At 40.2% G+C, this 14,663-nt stretch overlaps 1 protein-coding gene across 5 annotated transcripts in view; it reads right to left on the bottom strand.

Annotated features, from left to right (window-relative positions):
* The window catches only part of mbd5 (methyl-CpG binding domain protein 5), a 212,993-nt gene that overhangs the window by 30,084 nt on the left and 168,246 nt on the right, over nucleotides 1-14,663 (bottom strand). For 4 of the 5 annotated variants that reach the window (XM_033024722.1, XM_033024719.1, XM_033024723.1 and 1 more), the window contains one exon: nucleotides 12,601-13,827. In XM_033024722.1, coding sequence (XP_032880613.1) covers nucleotides 12,601-13,827 — 1,227 coding nt within the window. The remainder of the gene's footprint in view (nucleotides 1-12,600; nucleotides 13,828-14,663) is intronic. The other variant, XM_033024721.1, reaches the window with a different exon arrangement.

Raw genomic sequence — 14,663 nt, 5'->3', positions numbered from 1 at the left:
GATGTTGGGTGCCTTTTATGGTTTAAAAGCATATGCATCCAATATGCATCACTTGCATGTACGGTTACAAATAGACAATACTACGGTGGTGGCCTACATTAACCATATGGGCGGCATAAAATCGATATCATGCAACAAATTGGTCAACAAAATTTGGCAATGGTGCGTCGAAAGACATATTTGGCTATCAGCAACTTACCTGCCAGGTAAGCTAAATACAGTGGCAGACACCAGGTCACGCAAATTTAATGACAACACCGAATGGATGTTAAACCCCAAAGTGTTTGCAAAGATTATTAAGCAATATGGCACGCCAGATATCGACTTATTTGCATCAAGGCTAAATCACCAGGTACCTATGTATGTCGCTTGGGAACCAGACCCTGAGGCAGCAGCGGTAGATGCGTTCGCGCTGGATTGGGGAAATTTCTTCTTCTATGCATTTCCTCCCTTCTGCCTCATCAGCCGTGTACTACGCAAAATACAAATGGACTCTGCTTCAGGTATTTTGATAGTACCCGACTGGTTCCCATTACTCCACGACATCCCTCCGAACATCCACAAGAAAACAGTACTTGTCCAGCATCAAAAAGTGGGAGAAGTACTGCTTGGATACAGGGACCACCTACTCAACTGCTAGTTACCAACGTACTGGAATTCCTGGCGAACCTTCACCACGATGAAGGACTCAGCTACAGTGCCATCAACACAGCTAGAAGTGCCCTGTCTGTCTATTAAAACAAGCTCCAGGACAACAGGCCATGGGGTCCCACCCGCTCGTGGTCAAACTAATGAAGGGTATTTACAACTCTAACCGCCCTAGACCAAGGTACACCCATATATGGGATGTCAGTGTGGTCCTCAGGGGATGGCCACCAGCCAGATCCCTCAACCTGGACAATCTACGCTCAAAACACTCATGTTGATGGCACTTGTATCTGCACAGAGGGTCCAGTCACTACATCTATTGCGACTGGACAACATGATCACAGCTCCAGACCAGATCTCTTTCATTATCCAGGGGCTGATCAAACAGAGCAGACCAGGAACACCTAATCTAGTCATGGAATTCCGGGCTTACCCGCCAGAACCACAGTTATGTGCCATGACCCACCTACTGTCCTACATAGACACAACCAAAAATATTCGAGGGAGTGAAAAAGCCTTATGTGGTCAGTCATAAAAAACCTTATGGTCGGGTGACGAGCCAAACCATTTCGAGATGGCTCAAGCAGGTACTAAAAGCTGCCGGGATTGACACGAACATGTACAAATCTCACTCCACCAGGGCAGCATCCACATCAACGGCCGAAAGAATGGACGTGCCGATAGACCACATCCTGGCTACAGCAGGATGGTCGAGGGAAACAACGTTCAAAACTTTTTATAACAAGCCGTTGGCAAAACCTGTTTTATTTGCAGAAAAGATTTTACAGACTGCAAATATTTAATTTAAGCCCAGGGGAGCAGTTTAATTCTTGTTGTTATTGTTAACAAATACCTTTGTGTTTTTCTACAAACAGATTCATTGGGTTTTTTTAAAATTTAAATTTAAATTTATTTATTTATTTTTTCCAATACTTATGTTTTGTTTATTTTATTAGAAGTTAATACAGTACAAAACAGTACAGTGGAACCTAATTTTAGGTGCCAACTATGTCATACCGTAATCCATTCTATGTACAACCTCTACTTTTATGTTTTGAGAAGGGAAGTAAGACAAGAAAAAGAAAACAATAGAAAGGGGAAAAAGAGGAAAAATAGATGGTAGAGAATAGAAAAACATGAAGTGTGTATATATAAAAAAAAGAAAAAGTAGAAAGTAGAAATAGGAGAGAAGGCCCCTTAAAAGAGAAATTTTCAAATCTTTATTCGGAGATGTAGATCTGAACTGAAATCATTTTCTTCAATGATTCAATGGAATCATTGAAATCAGTAATCTTTACGGTACCGCTGCATCACATGATTCCAAAAAGTCGATGAAAGGAGACCAACTCCTTAAGAATTGGTCATATTTATCTATTAGTCGGTCTCATTTCTTCAAAGCGTGCTATGTCCATCATATTCCTAATCCACATTTTAAGTTGGTATGGTTGTATTTTTCCAAAATTTAAGTATCAATTTCTTTCCAATTTTTAACCCCAGATTCATTGGTTGATTACGATAACACACTTCCTCTCTCAAGGACTTCGGCAGTGAGTGAAGTAATAACTGTTACATGGTTTGAAATCACAGAGCTTTAAAATCTTCACGTAGTCACTCACGGACTCCGAAGTAAAATAGTAAGATTAAACGAGAACTTACCAGTTTGAAGATTTGATCTGTATTTTATGAGGAGTTACGATGAGGGATTACGTGCCCTCCGCTCCCACCCTCAATAATATGGGTCAAACTGATAACTGATGTCTCCTTTTCTTTACTATGTTTATTTCAATAACTGTGTCTATCTGTGATTCCACACCGCTGCTTTGAAGTATGCCGCGCATGCGCGCTGAGCGGGTTCTTCACGTAATCCCTCATCGTAACTCCTCATAAAATACAGATCAAACTTCAAACTGGAAAGTTCTCATTTAATCTTACTATTTCTTGTGATGGAGACTGAGAGATAAATATAGATAGTCAAGAAGCTTCCCTTCAAATGACTCCTGTGCAAATTTACGTCCAGAACTTGCTGACAGCTCTTCACAGGCAAGTTTGATACCTGGTCCAGCTGTGTTTCGCCAGCAGTTGAAGCTTCTCATCCCCCAACTTTCTGCTGACAGTTAGTTATTGGTGCAAATGAATTGGGAATATTATGTGCAGGTTTGGCCTTCCTCCTCAAGGAAGGATAGATTTGTGATAAAGGGAACGTTTACTGTTGGATGCTGGAAATGCAGGATGATCATGAGTAATTAAGCAGACCCTGCATTCAGAAGAATGAGAGATGAAATTCAAAATTCAGGCAAGACTTGAGAGGTTCGTTGTGGAGTTGATGTTTCTCTTAGCTGGGGCAACTAGAATGAGGGCCATGGGCTCAAAATTATGTGTTTACCATGCAGAACAGACAAGACGACATTTAATCACAGAAATTAGAAAAAATTTGGATTTCGAATGTTTTCAACATTATCTGCTCAAAGAGGGATTCATAGAGGATAAACTAAAATGGTTGAGAATCTTATGCATTTCCCAAAATAAATATTTCTCGATGGATTTTCCTATTGTGTAACAATTTAAACTGTATGACCAATTCACAACACATCAACAATAAACAGATTTATTTAGTCAACACTAAAAGCAGTTAATTCTTATTTCTTTTGGGGTTCATGAAGTTATACTAACATAAGTAGCTATTAAAATTTAGATCAATTTATCTGTATAATTCTCATGAAGAACTGGCACATATACTACTTTCGAATGACATACAGTCTTTGACAGCTACTTAAACTGTTTAAAATATAAACTGTTACAAGACACATTCTATAAATATTTAATTAAAGGTAACACTACATTTACTGAATTAGTTCATTACTGTACAGCTTTGCATTAACAAAGACGACAAATATTATTGATGTTATCTCCTAATGACCAGAATTATGTGGGGGTTGACAGATGTTAATAAAATGTAGATTAAGATACAAAATACTTACAGATTGTGTTTGCCTCCCAATTGAGAATATAAATATTCACATTTCTAAACAGTGAATGTGTGTTGAACATAAGACCAGCATGCAAGAAGGAATTTATAGAAAACCAGCATGATGTAATGAAAGATTTGTTTCTCTGGAATAGAGCTGCCACTGTAATTTGAATAATTTCTAATTAAGCATCACTGGCCTTTTAGCATGCGTGAGAAAGGCAAGGAAAAAACAGTTTAGCAAAACTGGGAAGTCTTGGCAAAAAATAGTCAATTACTGATAGTGCCTGTTTGCTTGGCTTATTTTAAAGTTAGCAAAGCCAAGTCGGTCGTCAAATCTTGAAAGCACAACCTTCATTCTCCCTCATTAAATTCAGTTTGAAATTTATGTCTCAAACATTTTTGCTTCTTCTTAAAGCTCAAAATTCATTTTACAGGTTATTGTTAAATATAACTTCCACTATATCCATTGGCACCACTACAGGATAATGTTAATACCCATTGATCAATCCATTCTGCAGATCACATAAGGGGTCCATGTATACAGTACAAAAACTAATTCCAGCACTCAATGTTTGCTCTGCCAGCAGGAATAACACAATATATTAATGCTGATTTTTAATTTAAAGAAAATAAGATAGCTATGACTAAAGGGCCATGAACATTTAAAGTTAAGCAAATACATCTCATAAAATCCAAAATATCCTGCTACTTTTGCTTAGTACTTTTATTAACCTTGATGCTTCTACTTATACTTGCCTCTTGTCTGATGCAGCATAAATCGTTATGCCTGCTGGCCTTCTCCAGCTAATATTTTATCTGCAATTTTTGATCTTTTATAAATGGAATGGAGCAACTTGATAGAAATGGGTCAGTAACACCAAAGTGTACAAACATTAGCAGCCAACTAACTGGACTTCATGACCTTTGCTTTCATCATTGTTTGAGCAGGAAAGACATGTCTCTGCTGGTAGTAACAGCTGCTCATGGGTGCATGTTTCGTTTTTGAGATTGGCTTTCAAACAGCATTTGGGTATGGGCTGACAACATTTTAGATATTCATTGCAGCATGTTGCCCTTCCACAAAATACAAACAGCCCATCAAAATCTCCAATGCCAAAGAATTTGCAATGTTGTGCAACTCAGTAAGTTACTTCATGAATTGCTGTTATCGACTAAGTAGAGGAGTAAACCTCATGTCCCGTGTGTATAGCTTTTCGTCTTTCAATGGTTTTAGTTTATCTACTCTGGAAGTGATCAGTTTCTGTTGAAACATGTCACCAAAGTAAAATCACTAAATATTGAGACCATTGCACTGATGCCCCTGCACGTGACTTCACTTGAATAAAAGAGGAAACCAGGGAGAAAATCAAAAAGGACATCAAATAATTTTGATGTAGGACAATGTTATTTCATCCTGCCCCAAATAAACTGGTTTTATAACATACAAAGAGAACAGTGAGATTGCAAATCTAACCTTTTAAAGTTCAAGTGCTTAGGTGTTATGGATGTAGAACGAACATGATTAAACTTTAAAATGAGAGATGTTATAAAACAACCTATTACACCCTCTGCCATAAAATTAACCTTACAATAATAAACAGCATATATTATTAATTGACCTAGAAGTACAAAATCTTAAAAGGACCAAGCATAATTCCCCTACAGTACTAACTTGCTACCATGGAGTGGTCGCACATTGTTGAGTTTACTGTGGGATTGTTCCCATTCAGTGGCAAGCTGCATTCCAAAAGTATCTCTGACAACAGTCCTCATTAAATGTGTACCCTTTACTCCCTCTGAAACAATTAAAATGTGAGAATTTTTCTCATTTTTCTCTTTTTCTTTCCAACAGGACAGAAACATGCTGAAAAGGATTCTGCAACTGGAAGGTTTAGAACTAGGAACTAGGGTCAATACCAGAAATATTTCTGAACAAAAATGTTGAAAACCACTTGAGGACATGCATAGTTCTTTGGATGCATGACACAGTGTGTTTTTGAAGGGCAAACTGCCAAACTAAATGATTTTTAATGAAGATTTATTCACTTAAAAATATATGAGTACCTAGAGAGCACAAATTATAATGAAAGTCCCTTATATATTTGCTATCTTATGGAGTTAGCTATCCTCTAAAGCAGTCAAGAAGTTGGTCAAAATATAAACAATAAAAGGTCCATAATGGCCATAGCTTAGTCACTGAAACCAAAATGTGCCCAATACAGCATAAAGTTCAGGATTGCAACATTCAACTGCGTGGCTTCTGTGGCTTTCTTGGAACATTGCCTGTTAGTTTTTTTTCTCCTTCTATTTATATTATTGGCGTGATATTCAATGCTGATAATACCGTTGAATGTCAAAGGAAGGAGTTGGCTCTTCTGTTGGAGACAATGAATGCTTGTCACTTGTATTGTATGTTGCCTACTTCATGTTCATCAGCTCAAGTTTAATTGTCATCCATGTTTTGCTGCATGCAAGTAAAGTTGGTTCTCTGAAGAGTTAAGACTGGAAGCAAATATTGAGCAAATATAAAATTCTTACTTTCATGTATATGACGGAATGGTGACATTGAAACACTACCTGAAAGAATCACTAATTATATCTTGGGGCTAAAATGAATGGCACCCAGCAACCTCTGCCACGCTACTTATGACTTCAGCCAGGGAGCCACCCCTCCCACGAAAGACACGCTCTCCGCCTTGTCCCACCACCGCCCTCTTGATCTCTCAAACTCTCCCCACTACCTTTAATTTTACCAGTGGCTCTGACACCACTTTTGAACAGATGCTGATCAATATCAAGGTCTCTCACTCTTACCCTACTTCTGGAATTCATTTCCTTGGTTTAATTTTAGGCCAAAGTCAGAATGAGGTTTGGAGCCAAGTAGTTCTAAAAGAGCTGCATATTCATATTGGTGATCAGGTTGTTGTTGAGCAACTGCCATTTGGTGAAATTGCATATCCCTCTTTTAAACCCACAGGGTGAAAAATAGCTCAATCGAATGGCATGATCTTTATTGATGGGTCAACAAAAGCACTCAATTTAGTTATTAAGTTCCAAGTGGTAAAGCTACATTGGAGCAGCTTGGATTGAGGGATCGCTGCTGCTGAACAACTACAGGTAGATGGTTATCATGGCATATTTAAGATTAGCAATAGGTGATGATATTAGTATGATGCAAAATTGAATCATGCACTTGATACTTTAGGCCGAAAATGAGTGTGAAAGCTTCACCCTTGTCCGTGCATTCATACACAGGGCCTGATAAGGATCTCAACCCTTAACGTTACCTATTCCTTTTCTCCAGAGATGCTGTCTGACCTGCTGTTACTACAGCTTTTTGTGTTTAGCTTTGTTTTAAACCAGAATCTACAGCTCCTTCCAACATGCTCCACCTTCAAGGATGGACATGTTCATTGGAGACAATTGCTATTAGCTTTGTAATCCAAATCACCTCTTTACAATTGGCAATGTAAATGACTGGACTGAAAAGTAATAACCATGCTCTTGTTACTAGTTTATGTCTAAATATATGCTGCTACTGCTCTTCTGCTTGCATTTACGTCCTATGTTGGATCTTTGTAGGACTGCCCATAGTGTCCTCTCACTCTGCTAAACTCTAGTGATATAAGACTACCCATTGTCCCAAGGAATTGTCCCCTCCGCTTTCAAAACTGCTGCTGTTACACCAATCTTAAAGAAACCTGGTCTTGATCCCTCCTCTCTCATTAACTACCACCCAATCTCAAACCTCCCCTTTCTTTCAAAAACCCGGAGCGTATCGTTGCGTCGCAACTTCATTCCCACCTCCTTGCGTATAACCTACTTGAACCCCCCCAATCTGGCTTTCGCCCCCTCCATAGCACAGAAACTGCTCTCCTCAACGACCTCCTCACCTCTGCTGACACTTGTTCCCTCAACATCCTCATCCTCCTCGACCTGAGCGCAGCCTTCGATACAGTGAACCATAACATCCTGCTCACCAGACTCAAAGACCTCGGCATTGAAGGCTCTGCACTCAGCTGGCTCCGTTCCTACCTTTCCAACAGATCCCACTTCATCTCTCTCCACAACCACACCTCTGCTACAGCCACAGTCACTCAAGGCGTTCCCCAAGGCTCCGTACTCGGCCCCCTCCTCTTCATCATCTACATCCTCCCCTTGGTCAGATACTCCGCCACTTCAACCTGGACTTCCACTGTTACGCTGATGACACCCAGATCTACCTCGGCACCAAATCCCCCCACAACCCCCCCCCTCTCCCATATCAACTCCTGTTTGTCAGCTATAAAAACCTGGATGCAACATAATTTCCTCAAACTCAACAGCGATAAGACAGAATTCCTCCTCATAGGCTCCAAAGCCACACTCAGCAAAATCAATAACCCCACTCTCACCATCGACGGCACCACTGTCTCCCCATCTCCCCAGGCCCGCAACCTTGGCGTGATCTATGATTCCACCCTCTCCCTTGAGCCTCACATCCGCCATGTCATTAAAACCTCCTTCTTTCATCTCCGCAACATCGCCAAACTCAGACCCTCTCTCACACCTCCCGCTGCTGAAAGACTCATCCATGCCTTCATCTCCTCCCGACTGGACTACTGCAACTCACTTCTCCTTGGCATCAGCTCCACCTACATCAACCGACTCTAACTGGTCCAGAACGCAGCCGCCCGACTCATCACCCACACCAAATCCTGGCATCACATCACTCCAGTCCTCAAACAACTTCACTGGCTTCCCATCTCCCACCGGATCAACTACAAAATCCTGATCCTCACCTACAAAGCCCTCCACCATCTGGCCCCCCCATATCTCACTGACCTCCTCTCCCCCTACCAACCCTCACGGTCCCTCAGATCCACATCAGCCGGTCTCCTCTCCATCCACGTCCAACCTCCGCAGTTTTGGGGACAGAGCCTTCTCCAGGGCAGCTCCCAGGCTCTGGAACTCCATCCCCCAACTGATCCGCAATTCCGTGTCCCTCACCATCTTCCAGTCCCGCCTCAAGACCCATCTCTTCACCTCTGCCTATCCTTAGCCCCACGTCCCCCTCCCTTTTCATCTGTGCATTAATTGCCTCATATTGTGTTTTGTATTGAATTCTGTCTTTACTTTGTGTACTAGTCATGTCTCTACTATTTATTTCATTCCCCTTACATGTTTTTCCTCAACCTGCTACATTTTTGTAAGGTGTCCTTGAGACTCTTGAAAGGCGCCCATAAATAAAATTTATTATTATTATTATTACCCCATCAACCTTTGTTCATAAGACAACCTTTGTTCATAAGACAACCTTTGTTCATTGAATCCATCTGTACTGCACGTTACCTCAGCAAGGCTTTATCTTGCACTGAACATTATACCTTTTATACGTATCTGTATACTTTGTCACTTTGATTATAATTGTGTACAGCAGAATTGTTAAATTGTCATTTCTCTTTGCGGGTGCTAGCTGACCAGTGTTGCTTTTCTGGCATTTTCTGCACTTTTTCATATTTACTTAGTTTACTGTAATTTTCTTTTTATGCTTTGTGTAAATTGAATTTTTTCAGTCTTCTATGTTACTTTGAACTAGACTAAAAGCCAGCTCACACAATACTGGCCACATTTTTTTTGAATTAGTCTTAAGTTTTTGTAATTATATCAATTTTTGTCAATCTTTGTGAAAAATCCTAAATGTAATTTTTTTTGGAGGACACCAGTTTGCTACATATAAATATATATAGTTTAACATTTAATAAGAAACTGGTACATCAAAGACACAGTAAATGATTTGGTATAGTCTTGGTAAAATACATTTCTAGTAGTCATTTAAAATTGTGTCATTTTCAGATGATGAATATAGTTGTTAAATAAAAAATATTTTTTTCGATAAATCATTTCCAATTGCCTCAATAAAATTGCTTCAGATACCCAGCCAAAATACTAATCATGATTATTTATTTATTTTTTGGGGACGCACAGCATTCATTACTCAACCCAATCTGCTATTGCGATGGTGGTGGTGAGCTTCCTTCTTGAGCTACTGCACTTATTCTCCCTTGAGGGAGTCTTGGATGTACACTCAATGTACATAACTCCTGGTGTGAAATAGAGGGCACCCTGCAGGCAGTGGAAATATTCCCCAATACCATCCTGATGATGGATTTGCAGGTTTGGAAGGTGCTGTTGGGAGTAGTCACGATGAAGAATAACTGCATTACATTTTGTAAACAATGCACTGGAATGTCTGAATATTGTAGATGGGGTGCAGACTTTGATCTGCTTTTGGAGTGGCACTGCCGCTCTAAACTTGGCTGGTCCAGTTTGAGCAACTCGTCAATGGTAACTCCCAAAAAGTTGATGGGAGGAATAATGACAAAGCTATTTTTATTGAAATGTTAAGGGAGATGATTTAGATGCTCTCTTGTTGGGGATGGATGCTGCCTTGCAATTTGGTGCTGCAAATGACACATCCCCATATCTAAAATGTTGTCTACGATACAATAAACTTTATTAATCCCCAGAGGGAAATTGGTCTTGGTCATGTTTCACATTGGCATAGACAGATTTATTTGTCAAGATGTTGTAAAAGATGCAGTATAATGTGGATAAATGTGAGGTTATCCATTTTGGTGGCAAAAACAGGAAAGCAGACTATTATCTGAATGGTGGCCGACTAGGAAAAGGGGAGATACAGCGAGACCTGGGTGTCATGGTACACCAGTCATTGAAAGTAGGCATGCAGGTGCAGCAGGCAGTGAAGAAAGCGAATGGTATGTTAGCTTTCATAGCAAAAGGATTTGAGTATAGGAGCAGGGAGGTTCTACGGCAGTTGTACAGGGTCTTGGTGAGACCACACCTGGAGTATTGCGTACAGTTTTGGTCTCCAAATCTGAGGAAGGACATTATTGCCATAGAGGGAGTGCAAAGAAGGTTCACCAGACTGATTCCTGGGATGTCAGGACTGTCTTATGAAGAAAGACTGGATAGACTTGGTTTATACTCTCTAGAATTTAGGAGATTGAGAGGGGATCTTATAGAAACTTATAAAATTCTTAAGGGGTTGGACAGGCTAGATGCAGGAAGATTGCTCCCGATGTTGGGGAAGTCCAGGACAAGGGGTCACAGCTTAAGGATAAGGGGGAAATCCTTTAAAACCGAGATGAGAAGAACTTTTTTCACACAGAGAGTGGTGAATCTCTGGAACTCTCTGCCACAGAGGGTAGTCGAGGCCAGTTCATTGGCTATATTTAAGAGGGAGTTAGATGTGGCCCTTGTGGCTAAGGGGATCAGAGGGTATGGAGAGAAGGCAGGTGCGGGATACTGAGTTGGATGATCAGCCATGATCATATTGAATGGCGGTGCAGGCTCGAAGGGCCGAATGGCCTACTCCTGCACCTAATTTCTATGTTTCTAAAAGGAACAGAATATTTTGAAATCACTGAACAATCCTGATCTAATGATGGATGGCAGTCTGATGATGCTAAAAGGTCTAATGCTGACCACCATCTTGCTGATATTTCAGTTTGAATGCAAACCACAAACTTAACCGTTAAAAAATTTAAATCAATTCAATGCAAATAATACAAACCTATTCAACATGCTATTTAATCTTAAAGCAAAATAATCGGAATTTAAAATTAACCAAAATACTGGAAATAACAAAACACTGGAAATACTTTTGTAAATCAGCATCTGCAGTTCATTATTTCCACTACTGGAAATAACAATCAGGACAAGTTGTATCCAAGGAGGGGTTAATATTTCAAGGCAATGATCTTGATGAAGTGACCCAAAATGTTAACTGTTTCTCTTTCTTCTGGTTCTGGACAGACTATTTCTAGCATTTTCCATTTTCAGATAGGTTTTCAGCATCTACAATCATTTGCTTTTATAATACTCACATCGTGTTTGCTGTTCAATTAATAATTCAACTGCAATTTATTAAATATTTGCAGGCAAAAGAGACACGCAATGGTGATCAGTTAGAAATATCCTTCCTATCACTTGTACTGTTAAAATGTCTGCTATTATCTCCTAAACGATTTATATTTGCAATTCAGTTTTATACATGAACAAATTGAAAGCAAATTTCATTTAAGTTTAAGTGACATCTAAAAACAATGCACTACTTATAACTTCTACATCCCATTTCACAAACTGGTGATGTTACGCTTATTAAAGCCTACATTAAATGAGGCAGAGAAATAGTGTTCCTTGCATTTTTTAGTTGGGATCTTAAAATCCTTCAGCAATTTATGGTGGTCTAAATTTGAAGAAGGACGTTCTTGCTATTGCAGCTTAGGTTTACCAGGTTAATTCCCGGGATGGCGGGACTGACATATGAGGTAAGAATGGGTCGACTGGGCTTGTATTCACTGAAATTTAGAAGGATAAGAGGGGTTCTTATAGAAACATATAACATTCTTAAGGGATTGGACAGGCTGTTGTTCCCCATGCTGGGGGAGTCCAGAACCAGGGGTCACAGTTTAAGAATAATGGGTAAGTCATTTAGGATTGAGATGACGAAAAACTTTTTTCAACCAGAGAGTTGTGAATCTGTGGAATTCTCTGCCACAAAGGCTGTGGAGACCAATTCACTGGATGTTTTCAAGAGTGAGTTAGATTTAGCTCTTAGGGCTAATGGATTCAAGGGATATGGGGAAAAAGCAGGGACGGGGTACTGATTTTGGATGATCAGCCATGATCATATTGAATGGTGGTGCTGACTCAAAGGGCCGAATGGCCTACTCCTGCACCTATTTTCTATGTTTCTATACAAAATATTCAGCAGTCAAAAATATGATTAATTCCTCTTCAAACTTAAACATTTTAGAGTAATCAAAGTAGGAATTCTTGTTTTCCAATTATTACTCAGAATCATTTAAAGCAAGATCACTTCAAGATAAAACAAGGTAAGGATTTAGAGTCCACTTCAGGTTAGTACTTTCTCAGTTAGAGAGTACAGTAAAAATAGATATGCAAAAAATGATGCTTACTGTATTATTTACCTTCCCCTCTTCAGTGTTTTGTTGACAGGAGCTGTGTACTTCATCTTCTCTCACCAGTTTACTAGGCCAGGAAGGAAATCCCTTTAATTGACTCCAGACCAAGTCACCAACATTAAACGTCCTTGGTCTGTAGTGTATTAATTCGTTAGAGGGCGAATCTGGAATCCTCAAATCATCATCACTGCTTAAGCTTTTAGTGTCTGACGGACTTGGAGCACATCCATTAATGTTTTCTGAATTATAATCTCCATTGTAAATATATTCGTGCGCCAAGGAGCCTGGCATTCCCTCCAAACTAGCCGAGGAACTCGGAGATTGCTCCTCTCTGGCAAGTTCCTGTTTGGGGGCTGTCAGCAACTCACCGAAGTTCCTGCTCTGTTGAGACCGGTTTCCGTTGATATGTGTGCATCTTTCCACAGTGTTCTCTAGCCTTTCTTTCATGTTAACAATGTGTCTTTTTTGACTATTGAACCTGAAGCTGTCCTCGTGAAATCTTTTGTCCAACTGGCAGTTTTTCTGCTGTAATCCCGCATCAGTCTGATCTCCCTGAAAGGAAGGCATCCTTTCTGCTGAAGGACTATGATTTACTTGGCCAGAGTGTTCTAGAAACTTCTCACATTTCCACAATGTTGCATCAATTGGCTGCTGTTCATTTTCCCATTGCTTTTTCGGAGTGTTGCGACCTGGCGATTTAAAGTATTCAAATCCCTCCCCCTCAGCAGTGAATTTTGCTTGCCCAGAATTTTTGTGCAACCTCACTCCTCTGGCATGCCTGTTTGCCAGGATAGTTTGATTGTTGAGTCGACTGTCGTTCTCCATGCTGGAGAGTCTTTTCCCATGAATCACCGCGTTGACTGCATTGGAAAGATTCACAGGGTTTGCAATGGAGGCAGTAAAGGCACTCATGGCACTCAGAGCTGGGATGGGGCTCATTTGTGAAGTACTACTCACTGCTGTAGTGATCACAACTTGCATCCCTTTGCTTGCAGCATCTACCACAGCTTTGTAAATAGCATCAACAGAAGGGTCATGAGGACCCACAGTCAGCACCCGTTCTCTGTCTTGCTTTGCTTGAATCTGTTCTATTCGATGGTGGTCACCCGCCAGCTCATGAAAATTGGGAGGTGCAGTATGGGAGCCTTCAGAGAGTAATATTGTTCCTGGTTCAGAGTTTGCAGGTGCATTTGAAAGTGAGACATCATGTGCTGGGCTCACCTGGAAATGTAAATAAACTGCAGTTTTACATTTTTCTTTTGTGTAATTTGTTTGTACATGCATGAAGTATATTTATTTTTTAACATGCACCAGATAAAACTAAACTTTAACCGGACCATAAAAACTATTCTGAATAATTATTTCAATGTAGTTACAATGTGTATTTGGATCAGGTATTTATTAATAACAATTAATTTTTCCTCAGCCCCTCCTGCTGATCGCATGAAATTATAATTGGTTTCATTTTATTTATTTATTATCAGAAAGATGACAACTGAAGTTGCTAATCTACTATATAATCAAACCTCATCTTTATGAGTATTTAAGAAAAATAAACTACTTGAAGAATCCAGTGGGTCAGACAGCATCTGTAGAGGTGAAGGGATGGTTGACTCTTTGGGTCAAGACCCTTCATCAGGCCCGAGAATGTAGAGGGAAAATGGCCAATATATAGGAGTGAGTTGGAGGGGTGAGAGGGAGGGATAAAACAGAGGCTGGAAGCAGATGAGTGGGAGGGAGTGGAGAGAATATGGGCAGATGAAGGAGGGAAAATGAATGTTGAGACAGAGGCTGGTGTTGGTGGAAATACAAGAAAATATTTTGTGCAGATGGAGCCAGAGGGGTAAAGGTAGACACAGAGGCTGGAACAAGATAATGGAATAATGGTGAGCAAACAGAACCATGTTAGGGAGAATGGCAGTGGCGTGTTTAAAGAACCCGGGGGAGGGGGGGGTAAATGGAAAGGGTGAACAAAGGGAGAGAGGTCCTGGGTGGACTGGTAGGAGTGGGAAAACAACACAGAGAGTGGGGTTACTGGAAATCGGAAAATGCATGCT

Source organism: Amblyraja radiata, chromosome 7, assembly GCF_010909765.2.
Source record: "Amblyraja radiata isolate CabotCenter1 chromosome 7, sAmbRad1.1.pri, whole genome shotgun sequence".
Taxonomy (NCBI): Eukaryota; Metazoa; Chordata; class Chondrichthyes; order Rajiformes; family Rajidae; genus Amblyraja; species Amblyraja radiata.
Note: the sequence above shows the minus strand (reverse complement) of the source record. Positions and strands in the feature narration are given on the sequence as shown.